Source organism: Rattus rattus, chromosome 2 (assembly GCF_011064425.1).
Source record: "Rattus rattus isolate New Zealand chromosome 2, Rrattus_CSIRO_v1, whole genome shotgun sequence".
NCBI lineage: Eukaryota > Metazoa > Chordata > Mammalia > Rodentia > Muridae > Rattus > Rattus rattus.
This window is the reverse complement of record NC_046155.1, coordinates 20,796,630-20,817,318: the sequence shown is the minus strand read 5'-3', so window position 1 is coordinate 20,817,318 and position 20,689 is coordinate 20,796,630. Positions and strand designations below refer to the sequence as shown.

The following is a 20,689-nucleotide window of genomic DNA, read 5'->3' as shown; positions in this document are numbered from 1 at the left end:
TTTCATGCTCCTGGGAGACTTGAGAGGTTGGAAACATTTGCATGTTGCTCAGCCCTTACCGAGGATATCACTCCTATCTCATTTCTGGACCACTCTGTGCATGAGGGCGATGCTGAAGGGAGCCATCTTGGTATTACAGGAATATTCAGATATTTTCCCATCTTGCTACTTAGGTTCATGGACCTCAGTCTTTAGATTCAAATTTCTCTTTGAGGGCTCCATTGTTTATGTTATTAGTCTTGTATATAGGGTCTTTTGTTTCCCCTTTGCTGCTGAGTGTGGGGCTCCTTTTATATCAACCTCATATCTACACTGGCATGCCTGCACAACACATTTGCCTTTAATGAGTGGTGTGAGTGTGTGTGCTTTGTTTTTTAGATGGAGATATTTTCACTTATACAAGACGTGAACCTATTGGGGTGTGTGGCCAAATCATTCCTGTAAGTTTTCCTTATGACTCCCAATGAGGGAAAGAAAGGTCTAATTCCATTGATCTGGTGATGAAGCCCATTCCAATACAGTGAAGCTCATGCGATGGTTATGGGTGAAGTAAACGAAAGTCACTGTCTTTCCAAAAACCACTTCGCTCTCTTTTAATTTAGCCTTTTAAATCATGTCAGCTATATCCAGCCAGTGTCCTATAGCTTCACACATGTTAGCCAGGCATGTACTATGCCCCAGATCTAAATTTCTTTATTAAATCTCAGGACATCCATCTAAAGTAGAAAGGACTATTTTTGCCACTCATGGGTGGTGAATGAATTAAATAAAGAAGGAGCCCTGTGTCTGACTTTGACAAGCAGCCAGTGGTTTGCAGGGATCCAAACTCAAGACCTCACCCTCTGGATATGACCCCTCTTTGATTCAATATTGTCTGTCCTATGTTGAGCCTAGGCCTCTAATTTGAAGAGCATGATCAACATGTTTAAAGCCCTGGAATCACTCTCCAGCACACATATACACAAAATCTACTGGATATAAATTTTTCTAGATTGTATATTGCACAAAATGCACTAAATGTGTTCTAGGGAGAAATAGCAAGAGGATTTCACACATGTAAAACACAAGTAGGTTACAACATGCTTAACTATATGTGAAATGATGCAGTATTTTTTTTTTTTTGTATTTTCTTGAGAATTCAAAATAACAGGGCTGGACTAAATTCAGCAATTCTTCCCTGTTCAGTTCTCCTCTGTGGATAGTTTTAAGCTTTTATCATTTACTGGTTTCTTTTATGAAGTTATATAAGTCAAACTAGATAATTACACAAACCTCTGAAGTATTATTCAACTTTTGTCAGGGTGGCAAATATTATTAACAAAGGTGGTTTTGAGTGATGCAAAGAATCCATTGTTCAATTTTGATTTTCAGTGGAATGGTCCGTTGATTTTGTTCATTTGGAAGATAGGCGCTGCCCTTAGCTGTGGGAACACCGTGATTGTGAAGCCAGCAGAGCAAACTCCTCTCACAGCTCTTCACATGGCATCTTTAATAAAAGAGGTGAGTTTCCTGAGTCTAAACATGTACTCAAATTCTGGGTCCCAGTTTACCTTACCGGTGTCGTTCACATGTCCTGTGAGCTTCGCTGTTCACCCGTGCCTCCTGCTCTGTCATTCAGATAAATGCAGCAGAATTAAGGGCTAGAATGTCTGTCAGTCAGCATGAATGTCTCTCCAAACAAATCAGAGTCTTATACCCAGTCACCTTGTCAGCTGTGACTTAGGTTGCTTAAATCTCATGAATTTAATTAAGTTCACAAGGAATTACAACCTTATATTTTTTTTTACAATATGCCATATTATAGCAATGAAAATTAATTATGAAAACTTTTCTTTTTTTAAATTTTTTATTAGATATATTTCTTTACTTACATTTCAAATATTATTCCCTTTCCCAGTTTCCAGTCCATAAGCCCCCATTCCCTCCCCTCTCCCTCCCCCATACAGGTATTTCCCCTTATTGCCCCCCATATTCCCCTGCATTGGGGGTCCTTCCACTAGTGCCCCAACAAGGCTATTCTCTGCCACATATGCAGTTGGAGCCCTGGGTCAATCCATGTATAGTCTTTATTTTAATTTCTGAAATGTTGAGTTGTATCTTCGCCTCCAGGTTACAACTGAATTGTTTGCCTCTGTAAACCATTTAAAGGTTATATTCGTTTTAATATCTCTAAGGGCTGAAAGTTACTATGACAATATTTTCCTAGATTTGTTAGTGGAGACAATAGGTTCCATCTTTCAGTATAGATAATTTAATATACATTCCTATGTTCTTCCAATTGAATTCCTTTTATAAAATTTGGCATGGTTAATCTGTTGAGTGATGTTCAGTTGTCATAATGTTGTTGCCAACAGGACAAATCGAAGAAGAAAGTACCTCAGTTGAGAAATTGTCTTTATCTGATTGGCCTGTAGCCATGTTTATGGAGGAATTTTGTTTGCTTCTTGATGTAGCAAGACACAGCTCACCATGAACAATGCTATCCCTAGGCAGGTGGGCCTGGGCTGTATGAGAGAAGTTGCTGAGCCAGTCAGAGAAAATAAGGCAGTGAGTAGCATTCCTCTATGGTTTGTGCTTTAGTTCCTGGATCCAGGTTCCTGCCTTGGCTTCCCTTACTGATGGACCATAACCTGTTAATCAAATAAACCACTTCCTTCCCATGCTCGTTTTGGTCAATGTTTTATCATAGCAAACATGGCATAACTAATACAAGTTATGACAGACTTTTCTTTAAAACATAGTGTACCTCAGGATCATGACCTTTTGAGGTATGGTCATATGGATGAGAATTCCAAAACATGAAGAAACAACAAATACACCTAGATCAGTTTTCTTGATAGAAGAACTCCCTAGGTGAACATATGAAACAACACAATGTCTCACTTAAGTCTTTTGAGAATTAAATTCTTGATTTGTTTATTGCTTGTTTCTTTACTTGTAGGCAGGGTTTCCTCCTGGTGTGGTGAACGTTGTCCCTGGTTATGGACCAACTGCAGGGGCAGCCATCTCTTCTCACATGGACATAGACAAGGTGTCTTTCACAGGATCAACAGAGGTAGGGCCATTTTTTGGAACGTCTCATGTCTAACAAGTAGACCCATGCTCTCAGCAGCATTTCTCGGCCAACATATTCTTTAAAAAAGTTGCTTTAATGATTTGTTCCTTATTCTAGACTCCAAATATGCTTATGAAATGCAAGTGGATAAATTTTGGATAAAAGAAAATACTTGTTACTAATTTGGAAAGAGTATAGTAAACAAGTTTTTAGTGTAATCACTACCATCTCTTAGGAGAAATAGCCTCTGAGGATGTCAGCTATTAATAAACTATGTGATAGAAGATACAAATTGGGCCACAGTGATTCGTATGAATCACTATCTCTGGATTAATAAAATTAAATGGTACAGTTTCATCCTTAGCCTCCTGTCTGAGACTCTGTCTACTGAGCATACTCTGAGAGGGAGACAAATCTGCTTCTTTCCACATTCCTGCTGGAAGAGCCTCAGTTCTCAGTGTCTCTGTCTCCACTGTGGAAAGATACAAAGTTGAAATTCAGGAACCAGCCACAACCATAACAAGCCATAACAAGACTCAGCAAAGGGAGAGAGAGAGGACTAGAGGAAGAGCTGTGAAATATATAATTCTGGGGATTACATGAGTTTCTGTTACAAACAAAAGAATATGTGGATATTATGCAGTTTCAAGCAAAGTCATGTTTTAATGTATAATTCTTGGATTGCATGAGTTTCTCTTAAGAACAAAAGCATAGGTAGATATTATGCTGTTTCAAGTAAAGCTTTGCTAAGTTGTAATATTATTAGTTGTTCAACTGAAAAGATATTGTGTGAGTCATTGGCATGGGATGAAAAGGGGACACGGATAGACCTGATTAAACCACTCTCACAAGAAACAGTTTGGAGAAGGGAAAGGATACTTAAAAAGTTCTATTCAAGGGATCAAAAGAAGAAAAGCTCATTCAAACTTGGAACTTTTTAAGGAATAATGTTGGTTTTAATTCCTTTAAAATTGAGAAGAAAAAACATTCTAAATAGTGAACTGAGGATGAGTTAATTTCCTTATAATTGCCGTTAACCACATCAGCATTATTTTAAATCTGCACAGAGAATTGATTTAAGAAGACATCGACTTTTTCATCTTTGTAAATGTGTTTGTGTTTCTCTGTGTATTTGTTTTTCATACGCAGGAGAAAAATAGTGTATCATGCAAATCTCTGACTGAGAAAGGCCAAAAACAACCACACGTTCATGACTTTTTCTGAAAAAACTACAGCAAGCTCTCTATGACATGCTAATAACTTTAGCAGTTGTGCTGCAGCAGGAGAGGCTTTTACAGTAGATAGAACAGGCAGGCTAGAAGAAGCCTGGAACTCCATACCATGTGTAAAGGGGATGCAAGAGGCATTTGAGCCCAGACCATAGGTGTACTTCTCCAGTTTGTCTCTGCTAGAGGCCAATGGGCCTTGAGCATAGTGGCATGTTTATCGTATGACTGTCTTTTTCTCTTTTTTAAAAATTGGTTGTTTTATTTACATTTAATGTTATCCCTCTTCACAGTTTCCCCTCCATAAAACCCCTATCCCTTCTCACTCCCCCTGCCTCTATGAGGATGCTCCCCCACCTACCCACCAACTCCTGCCTCAGTGCCCTAGCATTCCCCTGTTCTGGGTCACTGAGCCTCCACAGGGCCAAGGGGCTCCCCTCTCAGTGATGCCAGATAAAGCCATCCTCTACCACTTATGCAACTGGAGCCATGGGTCCCCTATGTGTACATTTTGGTTGGTGGTTTAGTTGTGAGACTATCTTAACTAATCCTCAACTGTGTGTCATTTTGTCATTCCCATAAGCTATTCCTACATCCATTTACCTTCTGAAAAACAACAACAACAAAATTAGAACCCTAGGCAACTTTTAGGTTCAAATGGAGGGATATGTCTCAGAAAACTGAATAACCCTTCTCAACATGAGGTTCAGGATTTGAAAAGTACGGGAAATGTAACACCTACTTTCCGCAGGTTCACACAGTATAGGCAGGAGCACTCAGACGGCCCACTGTGTGTTTGTGAAACATCTCCAGTCTCTGCTTCCTCCTCCCACTCTTTCACTTTCTCACATTAATATAGGAGGTGTGTCACTGTGCTCTCTCCCCTCCTGATTAGTCCTTTGTCTTTCACATCCCAGTGGGTTTTGGTGTGTATAAGCCCCTCTTTCCTGACTTCTTGCTCCCTCCTCTTTCTAACGAGTTTCAGCTTTAGTTCTCTTATTATCTGTAGTTTTTAGAAAGATTCTTTTAATATTTTCCAAACATTAGTTAGCTATGACAGCCTGAATATTACAGTAAACTTATATTCAAAAAATAAGTGAGAAAAAGAGATACTGGGATTCGTTCTATAGAAAATATAAAATTCTTAATCTTCTCAAGTCAAAACAATAAGAAATATGTTTTAACAGTCGGACGCAATGGAATTCAGGAGTCTGAACAGTTGAGAAATGGAAGCAAAGGATCCTAAATTTAAGTCCAGATTAAGATGCTAAGGAGATGTTCTTAGAAAATAACAGAAAAAAGCAAAAGAAGAAAAAGAAAGGGAAGCATGTAGGAAGAAAGGACGGGGGAAAGAGAGAAGGGGAGGAAGAAACGGGAAAAATAACTGAGCATAAGTTTAAATTTCAGGCAGGATTTTCCTAAGCATGTCCACTATTTCTGTATTTTGCTCACTGTTTATTATTCTATTGATCCAATTTCAGAGTTAAATTTATTCATGAATTTTTTTTATTACTTTCATTGTTTTACATTCTGATCCACCCTCTCCCAGTTCCTCATCCCATTCCTTCTTCCCCAACTCCAAGAGCATGTCCCCTGCCAAGCCTCCCCACTTCCTGGGGCCTCAGGTCTCTTGAGGGTTGGGTGAGGCTTCTCTCACTGAGGCCAGACCAGGCAGTCCTCAGCTGCATATGTGTCCTGGGCCTCAGACCAGCTAGTGGATGCTGACTGGTTGGTGGCTCAGTGTCTGAGATCTCAGGGATCCAGGTTAGGTGAGACTGCTGGTCTTCCTTTGGGGTCACCCTTCTCCTCAGCTTCTTCTAGTCTTTCCCTAATTCAACCATAGAGGTGTCCCCTTCAGTCCAATGGTTGGGTGTCAGTATCTGTGCTGTCTCATTCAGCTGCTTGTGTAGTCTCTAGAAGGACAGCCATTCTAGTCTCCTGTCTGTAAGTATACCATCGCATCAGGAATAGTGTAGGCCTTGGAGCCTCCTCTAAGATAGATCCCAAGTTAGGCCGGTCATTGGACCTCCATTCCCTCAGTCTCTTCTCCCTTTTGCCCTGAAGTTCTTCTAGACTGAACATCTTAGCAAATTACTTCTCTGTTGCCTAATAAACAATAGCAGTTCAGTCTCCATATTGACTTAAATATTATCTTATTGTCCTGATGAAATAGAAACCTTTCATTACATTCCAGTATATGGAGTAAGAAAAGAAAGCCAGACAATTACAAAAGAAGGTTACATATAAAAAGAACATAAAGCCTATTGTGATCTCAATAGATATAAAATGAAGAATCAATAATACTTAAACCAGGATTCAGAAGTCAAAATCAAAAGTGATCATAGGGAATACTCTAGACAGGAAAGGATATAAAAATAAAATAAAATAAACCAAAATAAATGTATTTTCTTGAAATAAACGATTAGAATTGAAGAAGAAATGAGAATCGTGGGATTCCATAGCTCAGAGCCAGACTGGGATTTCTCTCTCTCTCTCTCTCTCTCTCTCTCTCTCTCTCTCTCTCTCTCTCTCTCTCTCTCTCTCTCTCTCTCTCTCTCTCTCTCTCTCTCTCTCTCTCTCTCTCTCTCTCTCTCTCCCTCTGTCTCTCTGTCTCTCTGTCTCTTCTCTCTCTCTCTCTGTCTCTTCTGTCTCTCTCTCTCTCTCTCTGTGAAAAGCACTGTGTGTTTGAGAAGGAAGAGTAGGAGGTAGGTAGAGGGAGGTAGGGGTGTGGGGAAGGAGGGAGGGTTAGCAGTGAGCCCACTCTTGTAAATAGGCAAATAGGCATCTGGGATTTTTATACAGATATACGTGACACCGTTTTGGCTGACTCAGGTTCTTCTCCATGTGCTTCTTCAAAAGACCTGAGGAAAAAAATTATGTCTAACTAGAATCATCAAAAGAGGACTTAAGAAGGAACTGTGCCAGGAGCTGATCCCAAATGAAGGACCAACATGGAGTCAGTCCAGACTGGAATGGACTGGAATGAATGCTGGTTTGGCTGGACAGAGTTCTCAGAAGGTCACTAGAGGGATGACATGTCACTACCCTGAGTATTCCTGATCAAGTACAGAGAGGAAGTTCTGATGAAGATGAAAAATAACCATCATGTCCAAATATGAAGTCAGCTCTCACAGTTGAGATGTCTGATCTCGGGCCCATGAGCATTTGCTGATTTATCTTGTGTTTGCAGACTTGATGATGGAAGCCTTTACACCTGAAGATGCCAGATCTTGAGCAACACCATTTAATGATTCTTCCAAATGAAATTGAATGGTAGCAGAAATGTCCTATAAATTGAAAGTATTAAATGAATCTATCTACACGAGAACATGCTAAGCCTCCTTCTTGGCAATGTTTGGTTTCAGGTTGGCAAATTAATCAAAGAAGCTGCAGGGAAAAGCAATCTGAAGAGGGTCGCCCTGGAGCTTGGGGGAAAGAGCCCTTGCATTGTGTTTGCAGATGCTGACTGTGAGTACATGTCCTTTGTTAGCATCTCACCCTCTTCCTCCTGATGCCTGATACTGTCACAGTCACCTAGAGTCTTATAAATGACATTCCTTCAAGGTGAAAGGAATTAGAGTCGGTGGTGACTCTGGGAAGCTTTTAAATTTTTCCGTAATGTAGATACATTTAGCACAGATGTGATTTTGTCCTGGATTGGAATAGATTTCTACTTCCCAGTATCAATCTGAGGTAGCATAAATGAACTTCATCTAGGATCTTTGATGTGTTTTTGATAATTCCTTATCACAGAATTTGCTATCCATGGAATTTCTTGATGTCACTATTGTGATATTTAGTGACGATATTAGAACCAACCGCTTGGTTAACAAGATGTCTAGTCTTTCACTCTGTAATCTTTTTCTACTACACATTCAACATCTACTCATAGTCTACAGATTCACAGCTAATTTCTACAAGCATGAGCTGAATATTCTTCATTTATGTAATTGACACATACATTAAAAAAATGCCACTTCTTTTTGTTTAGAATCCACAATATTTCATTACAAAAATGTAGGCATATTGTACCATCTAAACTAAGTGATGAATTTGTATGTTTTTCTGTTTTAGGCTTGAGTTAGATTTTGAAAATTTTTTTTTTCTAGAATAAGGATAGGATGAACTATGCTAATGTAGAAAGTTTTATTTGTTTGCATGTCATTTTCAGAAAAATAGCACTTTCTATTGACCAAAATATTCATTAATATTATGAAATTATTAAACATAATAGGTAAAACAGATTTCTATTGTCAGCTAGCTAAAACCTGACACCTAATAGAAATACAATTGCCTAAAGAAAAAAATGGAATTAATATGGAATTATTTGCAGTGATATTTGATCTTATCAAATCTATATTTCTCAGAAGTCAGAGCAGATTTCAGATTTCCTTTGTTGTTATTATTTCTATGGTAAATAAAGTAAATTTATTACCTGACTTCTAAATGGTGGTATATAATGAATATGTCTAATCAAATGATTTCTCAATTTTCTCTATTACCATATTGCATCTGAGAAATATAATTGTGTGTGTATTCTTTAGAAAATATTTCTTCTCTCCTGTGAATGTTTCCTTTGCAGTGGATAGTGCTGTTGAGTTTGCACACCAAGGAGTATTCTTCCACCAGGGTCAGATTTGTGTCGCAGCATCCAGACTTTTTGTTGAGGAGTCCATTTACGATGAATTTGTTAGGAGGAGTGTGGAGCGGGCTAAGAAATACGTTCTAGGAAATCCTCTGGACTCAGGAATAAGTCAAGGTCCTCAGGTGAGTAAACATTGGAGGAACAGAATTTCAGAAGGAAAACTAATCTTTTGAAGCCTAATTGGATGGAGTCGGTGTAACTTCTTAGTTCTGCTCATTGTTAGCTGATATTATCTTCATCTGCTGACTCAAAGAATCTAACTTCCAATAGCAAAGATATGATTCTGTTTTGTATTGGCCACTTTTTAAAAGTATCTAGAAACATCTAGGAGCCATGTCAGAATTTTGCACCAAAAGTAGGGCTGAAGAAATGAATCAATATGTAAAACATTTGTCATATATCCCTGAGGACCTGAGTTCTAAACACACATGTAAAAGATCGTTATGTGTAGAAGCACATTTGAAATCCAAGTGTTCAAGGTGGTGAGCTAGCTGGTTAGACTGGAGCTATGACTTTGTGAGCCTGGGTCAGTAAATAAAATGGAAAGCCATGGAGGAAGACACTCTGTGTCAACCTTTGGCATCCACCCACATGATGCACATGTACCTTCATCCATGCAAGTATGCATGCACAGACGTATCAGCATTTGCTCCTACTTGTGATCACATACATGCCAATACACACACCTATACACCATACTCACATATGCACACCAAAAAGAGGAATCATTCAAAAATGTTATCAATGCCTGCATTCTTCAAGTGGCAAAACTTTTAATTCCTATGGACAATTCTTAGTCTGGAAATTTTACATACAGCTGACAATTCACTCTTAAAATCAATGTTTCATCTCAGTTGCTATTCTACAGGTCTAAGCAGTAGAACATTCCTGAATCTTCCGCAGACTTCTTATTTTCTATGATGTAATGATATTGTAATTGGTTCTTGGAGGTCCTGTATTCTGGGCTGCTAACAAGCTTCTCTATTTCGTTGTCAAAAATCCCAGAATTCCCAGGGCTCTGGGTCTCTTCTTTATAGTTAGATCCACTGCAAATATGAATGTCTTTGTTTAATTTCACTCAAATTGATTTTATTTGATATTAGAATGGCTACTCCAGCTTGCTTCTTCTGACCATTTGCTTGGAAAGTTGTTTTCCAGCCTTTCACTCTGAGGTAGTGTCTGTCTTTGTCTCTGAGGTGTGTTTCCTGTAGGAAGCAGAATACAGGGTCCTCATTAAATATCCAGTTTGTTAACCTATGTCTTTTTATTGGGGAGTTGAGGCCATTGATGTTGAGAGATGTTAAGGAATAGTGATTATTGCTTCCTGTTATATTCATATTTGGATGTGAGGTTGTATTTGTGTGCTTTTCTTCTCCCTGTTTTGTTGCCAAGAGGATTAGTTTCTTGCTTTTTCTAGGGTGTAGCTTGCCTCCTTATGTTGGGATTTACCATTTATTATCCTTTGTAGTGCTGGATTTGTAGAAAGATATTCTGTAAATTTGGTTTTGTCATGGAATATCTTGGTTTCTCCATCTATGTTAATTGAGAGTTTTGCAGGATACAGTAACCTGGGCTGACATTTGTGTTCTCTTAGGGTCTGTATGACATCTGTCCAGGATCTTCTGGCTTTTATAGTTTCTGGCGAAAAGTCTGGTGTGATTCTGATAGGTCTGCCTTTATATGTTACTTGATCTTTTTCCCTTTCTGCTTTTAATATTCTTTCTTTATTTTGTGTGTTTGGTGTTTTGACTATTATGTGATGGGAGGAGTTTCTTTTCTGGTCCAATCTATTTGGAGTTCTGTAGGCTTCTTGTATGTTTATGGGCATCTCTTTCTTTAGGTTAGGGAAGTTTTCTTCTATGATTTTGTTGAAGATATTTACTGGTCCTTTGAGCTGGGTATCTTCACTCTCTTCTATACCTATTATCCTTAGGTTTGATCTTCGCATTGAGTCCTGGATTTCCTGTATGTTTTGGACCAGTAGCTTTTTCCGTTTTCCGTTATCTTTGACAGTCGTGTCGATGATTTCAATTGAATCTTCTGCTCATGACATTCTATCTTCTATCTCTTGCATTCTGTTGGTGATGCTTGTATCTACGCCTCCTTCTCTTCTTTGGTTTTCTATATCCAGGGTTGTTTCCTTTTGTGCTTTTTTTATTTCTTCTATTTTCATTTTTAATTCCTTCACCTGTTTGATTGTGTTTTCCTGGAATTCTTTCAGGGATTTTTGTGATTCCTCTCTATAGGCTTCTACTTGTTTATTAATGTTTTCCTGCATTTCTCTAAGGGAGTTCTTCATGTCTTTCTTGAAGTCCTCCAGCATCATGATCAAATATGTTTTTAAATCTAGATCTTGCTTTTCTGCTGTGTTTGGATATTCAGTGTTTTCTTTGGTAGGAGAATTGCGCTCTGATGATGCCATGTAGTCTTGGTTTCTGTTGCTTGGGTTCCTGCGCTTGCCTCTCGCCATCAGATTATCTCCAGTGTTACTTTGTTCTGCTATTTCTGACAGTGGCTAGACTGCCCTATAAGCCTGTGTGTCAGGAGTGCTGTAGACCTGTTTTCCTGTTTTCTTTCAGCCAGTTATGGGAACAGAGCATTCTACTTTCAGGCGTGTAGTTTTTTTCTGTCTACTGGTCTTCAGCTGTTCCTGTGGGCTTGTGTCCTGAGTTCACCAGGCAGGTCACTTGGAGCAGAAAAGTTGGTCTTACCTGTGGTCCCACGGCTCAAGTTTGCTCGTGGGGTGGTGCTTTTGAGCTCTCCGTGAGTGCGGGCACCAGGAAGGACTGCGCTACCTTTTCCAGGAGCCTCTGTGCACTGGGGTCCCAGATGGCGTTAGGTGTTTTCCTCTGGAGTCAGAAATGTGAGCAGAGTGTAGTCTCTTCTGGTTTCCCAGGCATGTCTGCCTCTCTGAAGGTTTAGCTCTCCCTCCCATGGGATTTGGGTGCAGAGAACTGTTGATTCTGTCCCTTCAGGTTCCGGTGGTCTGGAGCACAGGGGACCTGCAGCTTCAGTGCTTCTTGTTCTTTTTTACAAGCTCTTAGACCTTTGGTTCTGAGTTCACCTCTGCCTCTGGATCCTTCTCTGAATCAGTGATCCTCAACCAGAAGATGTTTTCCACACCCCCACAGGGGACACTGACCTTATCTGGAGACTAAGTTGTTACAACAAGGTTATGGGGTCTATTCATGTCTTCTAACAGATGCTGCTAAACCACACACAGTGAACAGGAAACCCAACAAGAACATCTATTTCCCTAAATGCCAGTAGAATCACTCCTGGGAGCTGTGTTGTGGGGACTGGATGTTGACTTTGGTGTCGTCACTCTTTCACATTAAATATGCTACAGTGTGCCTCACTACTGAGGAAACTTTGTTGGATTTTAAAATAAGTATAACCTGAATTCAATTAACAAAAACTTGGAGGACATTTCTACCAATTATACCTTGAGAGAGGAGCCTGACAAAACCATAAAACCCAAAAGAGATTTCGTTACTGGTTTCTCTGGATGCAATTAATTTGGAAGAATGCTTTGAAATGGTCTACTGAGCACAAATACCCAATTAGAGAAATCTTAGGTCAAAATCATTGGCAAGCATTGAAGCCTCAAATCAATAAAGTAGCTGTCAAGTGAAACAATTACTGTTTTGTTTCAATGTCACTGTATTTTTTGTAACCATTGAGTTCATAGATTACATAGAAGTAGTTGCTGAGTTTATCAGATTTGGTAATTTATACTTGTGTTTGTCCCATAGTCCAGAAAAATGTGTAATTCTGAGTGTTTTTGTCATTTCTCTTTCTTGTTCTAATTATGTATCGGGCTGTCTACATAAACATAAAATATTTTTGTCATTACATATATCATGAGAAGGCAGCCGATATGGCAAGCAGATGGATGGTGTGCTAGGCCTTTGACTAACAGAAGGTTTTGGAAGTCCCAGGTCTAACAATGTTTATATGTTTCTCGCTCTCCTGGAAGAAAGGATAGCTTATTCTGCCAAACATGTTTTCCATAGATATGCTTATAGTATTTATTTATTTATCTGATTTTTAGCATCAAATCTAAAAGAATCAAATTTTATGTTCAAAATTTAAAATATATATTTTAAACTATTATAGTAATATCATGATATATGAATTTTTCTTGATTGGCCACAAAACAATAAAAGGCCTCTTCTGCACATAAAAATATTAAATGGGACCAGGTATTGAGAAAAGAATGCTGAGATTATCCCTAGTCAATCTAAAATCTTACAAATATCCTGAACATTTCCTTATTGAGCATATCTAATAACAATGCCACTTAGTTGTACTATATTAGTTGATATGAAGCAATACCAATGACCCCTGTTTTAAAAATAATTACCAAAACTCCATAATAGGCTATAAATGAAGACATTTTCTTTGGAGGTTATCCCTTTCAGTGACATGTACAAAAAATTACAGCAACATGGTACCACATGCTATGACACAGTTTCTAAACTTATAATTGATTGTTGTGGCATTTTTTTCTACTTGCAAGATGGAATTGAGTTAAGGACAATTAGAGAGCATGCATGGAATTTCTTCTGATCCTTGAGAGCCTGAGGAGATTGAATATGAAGAGTGCCATTTTCAAGGCAGGACAAGAGACATGTAAAATAGGCAAAAGCCTGATCCTTTTCTAAGTGCTTTGATCTAAGTTTTTCTCCTGCACCCTCTCCACTCCATCACACTTCAGATCCCCTGTTTTCTTTTTTCTTTTTTTTTTTTAACCAATAATGCGAGATCTAAGAGATAATCATTTACCTCCTTCCATGAGAGGTGAGGTATGGGGAAGACCCCACATTCCAATGCCATGTGGAGTGAGATGGGTTATTCTGATATCACCAAACAGAATTCTGACCTTCTTCTTACTCTTCTTTATGTAAGATAGTTAAAATGTTGCACATTCATGGTCACTGCCTTATGCTTCGACATAACTACTCCCACATAGCTACTCTGTTGAAGTACAAAGAAGATAAGCAGAACTTGTTAACTGTTGGGATGCAACCTACTGAGCTGAACTGAGGATGATCCCAATCTGTAGTAACTATGGATGCCATGCCAAGATGACTTAGGGGAGCTCAGGCTCTGTCTCTGAAGAAGAGGGGTCTCTAACCATCAAAAGCATCTGCTTCTCAAGTGATATAACCACCTGGACCTGACTCAACGTCCTCTGTCTCACTTCATTCCTTTTTCTCACTTAGGACTAAGATCCCAAACCAATGTCTTCAATCATTAACAACTTTTTTCCACAATCATCTCCAAATACATTGATGAACACATAGTGGAGAGAAGCCATATGACTGTAATGAATATGGTAAAGCCTTTGCATTGTAACTGTACTCTCCAAACACTTAAAGAGCACACACTTTGAGAAGCTTTATGAATGTAATGAATGTGGAAAAGCCTTTGCATATCTCTGTAGTCTCCAAAGACATAAAAGAATACATACTAGACAGAAACCTTGTGAGTGAACTGAAGGTGAAAATCCTTTCCATGCCACAGTAGTCTCTGAATACATAAATGAACACATACTAGCCAGAAACCTTATGAAAGTAATTAATGTGTTAAAGCCTTGCATGTCCTAATCATATTGAAATATATGAAAGAATTCATAGTAGAAATAAACTGTAGTGTTTTAATATGCTTGGCCCTAAGAAGTGGTATTATAAGAAGTGTGGCCATATTTGAGTAGATGCTACCTTTCTGAAGGAAGTGAATTCCTAGGGTGGTGGTCTTTGGAGCTTTGACCAGTACAAAACAGCCTCTTCGACTGCTTGACTGGAAGACAGTCTCTTCCATGATGCCTTCTGGTGAATATGCAGAACACTCAGCCCCTTCTCCGGCATCATGCCTGCCTACATGCTGCCATTCTTCTTTCTCTGATGGTAATGGACTAAAAATTTGAAACTGTAAGCCAGGCTCAATTAAATATTTGCCTTTAAATAGTTAAAAAAAACCCATTTCTTCCAATGTGAACAAAAACCAGCTACATGAAAGTTTCATGTATTCTCATGTCACTAATTTCTATTCTTTCCTACCTGTACTCAATTTAAATACATTCAAGCATTCTTTCCTGGAAATTCTTGAGGAAGAAAACATAGTGAAGAATGAGATGGATGTATGTAGCCTGTTGTGAATGATTAGATTTACTATAAATATGCTGGTACTTTGGAAGTCTTCATTTGTAGTATGTTATGTTTATCATCACGTCTCTTCTTGGGATTTCTATCAACTAGATTGACAAGGAGCAACATGTTAAAATCCTTGATCTCATTGAGAGTGGGAAGAAAGAAGGAGCCAAACTGGAGTGTGGTGGAGGACGCTGGGGGAACAAAGGCTTCTTTGTCCAGCCCACGGTCTTCTCCAATGTGACCGATGAGATGCGCATTGCCAAAGAGGAGGTAATGTTTCCATGTGGTTCTGTTTACAGGCTTGCCCTGTTCTCTCTGTGTGTGAGCTGTGTGTCCCTCTAAAAACTCAGCTTCTTAAATATTATTTTCCTGAAATGGTTGACAATAAAGTCTTAAATATTTTGTGATCAAAACTGAGAAGTGAGTAATCCAGTGGGCCTACAGAGTTATCAAAGACTTAAGAAGTCACAACAGCTTTTTTAAGTGCTTCATTCACAGCCTTAAAGGAATGGGAAATGATGCTGTCATTTGTACAACCAGCAATAACTATGCACATATTAAATTACATATGCCAAGAACAGAAGGGTAAGTATTGACTGATCTCAGTTATAAGAAGAACATAAAAAGTCAACCTAAGCTCACAGAGACAGAGTAGACTGACTTTGTAAGGGAAATGAGGGTGACTCCTAGGACACAATCTAAGGAGCATCAATATAGATGGTACCCAGATATTCAATATATAAATAGGAAGAACTAGTTTGTGATTACAATGACAACTAGTATTCTTCACAAATCTGAGGTTTTTTAGTATAAGCAATGATTCGTGCACATGAACAATGGAAGTGTCATGTACTACACCCCAAAAAGAAGATACTATGACACAAATAAATGAAATCACAATTTCCTATTCAATGAATTTGTACGCATGTCCCTGATGTGTCAGAGGTTATTTTTGTTAGCTTTACAATATCAACAAATAAAGAGATAATGGGAATATTTAGCTTTGCGAGAAAAGGAAATAAATATAAAGAAGAGAAATAAAAATCATACGTATGTGGATCATCCACCGTTCTTAGGATGTCTACATGAATTCGCTCCCCAACTGCATCTAAATTTCTCTACTTATTGGACAATTCTTTGATTAGAGCTATTGTACTTGTAGAGCTTGATTAACAAGGTCAGTAAAGACAGTAAAGCAGAAACTAGTCTTCACTCAAGGAAACATTTATAATGTTCTTCTACTGAACACAGTAGAATAGCTCACTTGCTGCTTCAAAATTGGAGTCAAGAGTCTACACCATGGCACCTAAGTAGCAGCAATTCTGTGTAAACTCACCATAGCTCTGCTCTACCTGCTTCCCATTTCCAATGTTCACACTGCTATTCTTCCAGGTTACGGGGTCATGACAGAGTTTAGGATCTCAGGCTTTGTCCTTAGCCTTGAGGCAACATTCACTAACAGATTTATACCACGCAGATGGACTCGGAGCCAGTTTTTACCAATCCATGTTCACATTTCCAAGGACATTGTATTAGCATTCAAAGAAGAAGTCTCTCATTTCTTTAATTTTGATTGTCATCTTTCTAAAATACAGAAATTTAGATAAACATTTTGTATATCTAGAATACAGATATCTAGAGAAAATCCAAGTGTTTCCTCTTACCTGGAGGGTGAGATATCAACTGATTTGCTTGTGAGTGTTACTGATGAGATTCCAGTAGAAGTGTAGAGCTGACTCATATTGGATGAGACAAATCAGGACTCTTCATCCTGTTCTGTTACTCTATCCCCTGACAGAGGCTTGGTTTTTGGTTAGAAAGGATGGTTCTGGAGTTAGGCTTCCGGTAGTAAGTCTTTTGTTTGGTTGTTTGTTTCTTTGTTGGTAATGTTGTATATGGTTGGGTGACTAGTAGAATCTGAATAAAAACTTGTGCTATGTGTTATTTTAGCCAAGTTTTATAATCACAAATGTATCCACGTATAAAAATGAATGATATTTAAATCATCGATATATTGGTGTTTAAAACATAAACATTGTTCTCAATCATTGTCTATTGGTTACTATCAGAGCAAAGCACTGCTTTTTTTTGTCTTGTTATCTTGTGCAGTAACTTAAACAATGAAGAAAACTAGAGTTAAGTTTTAAGACGTTTATAAGAAAATGGTGCAGTTAGGGAGTGGCTGTTCAGTCCTTCCATTTTGGGCAGTTCTGGTGCAGGATGTGAGAATAAATACTGCTGTAACAACTGATGTCTACTCTACATAGAATGTCACACATGATAACAACGTCTTTTTATGTTCACTAGCTATGACTACCTATTCTAACTCTTACACATAGGTCTTAGATGAAAGACAGCACCTTAGTCAACGTAGAATGGTTTCTACGCAAGCTTATGCCGTGTGTTTAAAGCATATGTAGTCTCTATACTATTAACCTCTTTTTCTGTCATTCTTCGGTAGATATTTGGACCAGTGCAACAAATCATGAAGTTTAAGTCCATAGATGAGGTGATCAAGAGAGCAAACAATACTCCCTATGGTCTAGCAGCAGGAGTCTTCACAAAAGACCTGGACAGGGCCATCACTGTGTCTTCTGCTCTGCAGGCCGGGACAGTGTGGTAAGTGCAACTGCAGTAAGATGTGCCCTTCCTGTGCCAGCCACATGGCAGGGGAATTGACCTCCTCTAGACTTGAATTTTCATAGAACTTATCTGACTGGTTACAGAGGTAGTTTCTGTAAATAAAATGATAGATATCATCATCATCCAGCCTTTCAAATTACATCTGTAGAACATTGACCATTTTATAGCTATACACACACACACACACACACACACACACACACACACACACACACGGCAATTGGCACTCTGCTATGTATATGTGAGATGAAAGAATAATTCTGTCATAGTCAACTTTACATTAGACAATTTATATTGGGACTTTAAAGAAGTTATTATTGTTGCTTATCAACTTACCATACTTAATATTAAGCCTAAGGTCATACATTAGCTGAGTGTGTATATATCCTGGTCTACTTTATGCTTTTTAATATGAAAGAGGAACTCATTTTTTTGCTCAATCTGTCCTTGAACTCCCTCTGTGGCCAACACTAGCCTTGGATTTCTTATCTTCCTACATCATGCTCCTGAGTAGCTGGGATGGCTATGATGCTATTCTTTATAAAAATGAATTATGTATATGGGTATTTGGCTTGCACATATATCTGTACATCACATGAGTCCCTGGGGTATGCAGAAGCTAGAAAAAGCCATCAGATTAGTTGGACCTGGGGTCATAGACCGTTGCAAGCCCTGAGAATGTGGGTACTGGGAGAGCAGCAAGTATTGTTAACTCTAAGTAATCTCTGCACCCTTTTTTCTAGTTCTTGACTTAGACTGTTCTTTGATTATTTTTAGTTTTAAGATTTATTTACTTATTTAATGTATATGAATAAACTGTCTTCCTGTACACCAGAAGAGGGCATCAGGTCATGTTCCAAGTGGTTGCTGGGAATTGAACTCAGGACCTCTGGAAGAGCAACCAGTGCTCTTAACCACTAAGTCAGTTATCCAGCCCTTGTTATTTGATTTTTATAATTTAACTTTAATACACATTTTCTGGTTGTGCCTCTCAAAGGCTGTGCTCCACTTCTGGACTCTTTCCTCAGCACCCTCGTCTCGCCAAGCCTTGCTTCCCTCAATCACAGCTACAGACAGCTATTTTCATTCTCTCACCTCGTCCACTTAAGGACAATCAGGCACTTGATATCTTGAAGAATCTTTTCCTCCTAGCAAAGTAAGAGTCTTCATTTAGCAACTATTGGCTCAAAGTTGCAAAGTGTTTCTTAATTCTTCATTTTAGCTTACCTGACAACTACTATTTGTTATCCCAACTTTATTTATGATTAACACAAAATAAAAAACAAAACTAGGGGTCTTTTGAGATTAAGTAACTTATCAGGATCATACAAAGATAGTAGATGTGGGAGGCTGACCTTCAGTACTCTGTAGAAAAACTTAACTTCTGCCATGTACAAGTTTAAGCAGCATAGCACTAAAATGCCAAATCCAAAATTCTCTGAAATATGCCATTGTAATGTTTGTATTTTGGGTCATTTCAAATTTCATATTGTGAAATATGGATTTTTTTAACCAGTTAAATCTATGTGAGTAGTTCATAGTCTGAACACACCCCCACCCAGAACTGAAACATTTGTGCTCCCCTGAATTTCAGAGAAGGGATCCTCACCTGAGAGCTTCAATACAGTGATGTAGGGTTGAGCAGAAGACGATTCAGCAAGGGAAGTGCTTGATGTGCTAGCATAAAAAAAAATGAGTTTCATTTTAGCTTCCATGGAGAAGCTACACATGCTGGCCTGTGCTTCTATCCGTATGACCATAGCCATAGCCAGAAGCACACCTGGAATTTACTGGTCAGACAATTAATCTAAATTGGTGAGCTCCAGGCTTGATGGGAGATGTAGTCTCAAAAGATAAGATGGAGAGAAAATGGAAATTAAAACAAAACAAACACTACCTCTAGCCTCCATTAAGTTTCTCGAAATGTGCATATATTTGCAGTGCATAAGCGCGCGTGCGCGCGCGCGCGCGCACACACACACACACACACACACACACAGGATAAATGAAAAATGTTTATAAATAAACAAATGAGGAATAAGGTTGTGAATCAATCATTTCATAGCATGTTTCTTTTATTTACTCTGGTAAAAGTCTTTTATTTAAAAGCTTTTCAAAACTGCTGTATAATGTTAATATACAATTAGCATTAAGCACTATAGCTCAAAATCTTGTTGGTTTTTTTTTTTTTAAAGTTGCATTTCTTCTCAAACTTCTCAAACTTCTTAAAGGAAATAAATCAAATTCTCACTTACTTAGCATAACAATGATCAACAGATTTTTCCCTATGATAAAAGTACTGGTAAATTCAGCGTTACTAACTCAGACATATTCATATACTACATTTCCTAGAAACTTGCTCTGTACTACATATTTTTATAAATCATCTGGCAGAGGTCAACAGGAGCCCTATAAAATATAAAATATCATACTCTCTATATTACCATTAAAATGATTGTTCCTGGATTGTGCAATTGAACCTCCCAACCACTCTTCTGCATTATCTTGGTCTGTTTCTAAGCTTCTCTTGAATTCCATTCCCGTTTTATATTATATTTTTCTGTAGTAAAGTCTTTAAAAATATTTCTAAATATATTACCAGCTTGAATAATTAGACCCAATTCCAGCCATCCCTTCTGTTTAAACCATCTATTGATCAATGAATAAAACAGATGACATAAATATTGATAAATATTATAATTGCTAAATAGAGTTGATTTTAGACTGCTAAGTGTGTAAATGTCAAGATCATCACACAGCTTCCTGCATAGAGGCATTAAAGAACGCATTCAGTCTCAGCCTCAGACACTTCCATGTATGGTACATTGATTCTTCCCTCTGTGATGAGTCAAGCTAATTTTTTAAAAATAACTATTCATACCTAATTGTATTATTTATTTCTAGGTAATATGTGGACGATTTTTGCATGATAAACTATAGCACTGGTTTTTATCTCAGTGGT

The 20,689-nt window shown here is 38.2% G+C and overlaps 1 protein-coding gene across 2 annotated transcripts in view; it reads left to right on the top strand.

The window, feature by feature from the left end:
* LOC116891025 (aldehyde dehydrogenase, cytosolic 1) overlaps positions 1–20,689 on the top strand; it is a 53,978-nt gene that overhangs the window by 16,058 nt on the left and 17,231 nt on the right. Inside the window, exons 5-11 of one of the 2 annotated variants that reach the window (XM_032891706.1) lie at positions 379–440; positions 1,372–1,500; positions 2,942–3,055; positions 7,647–7,749; positions 8,864–9,048; positions 15,190–15,354; positions 17,546–17,703. In XM_032891706.1, the coding sequence (XP_032747597.1) occupies positions 379–440; positions 1,372–1,500; positions 2,942–3,055; positions 7,647–7,749; positions 8,864–9,048; positions 15,190–15,354; positions 17,546–17,703 (916 nt within the window). The remainder of the gene's footprint in view (positions 1–378; positions 441–1,371; positions 1,501–2,941; positions 3,056–7,646; positions 7,750–8,863; positions 9,049–15,189; positions 15,355–17,545; positions 17,704–20,689) is intronic. The other variant, XM_032891707.1, reaches the window with a different exon arrangement.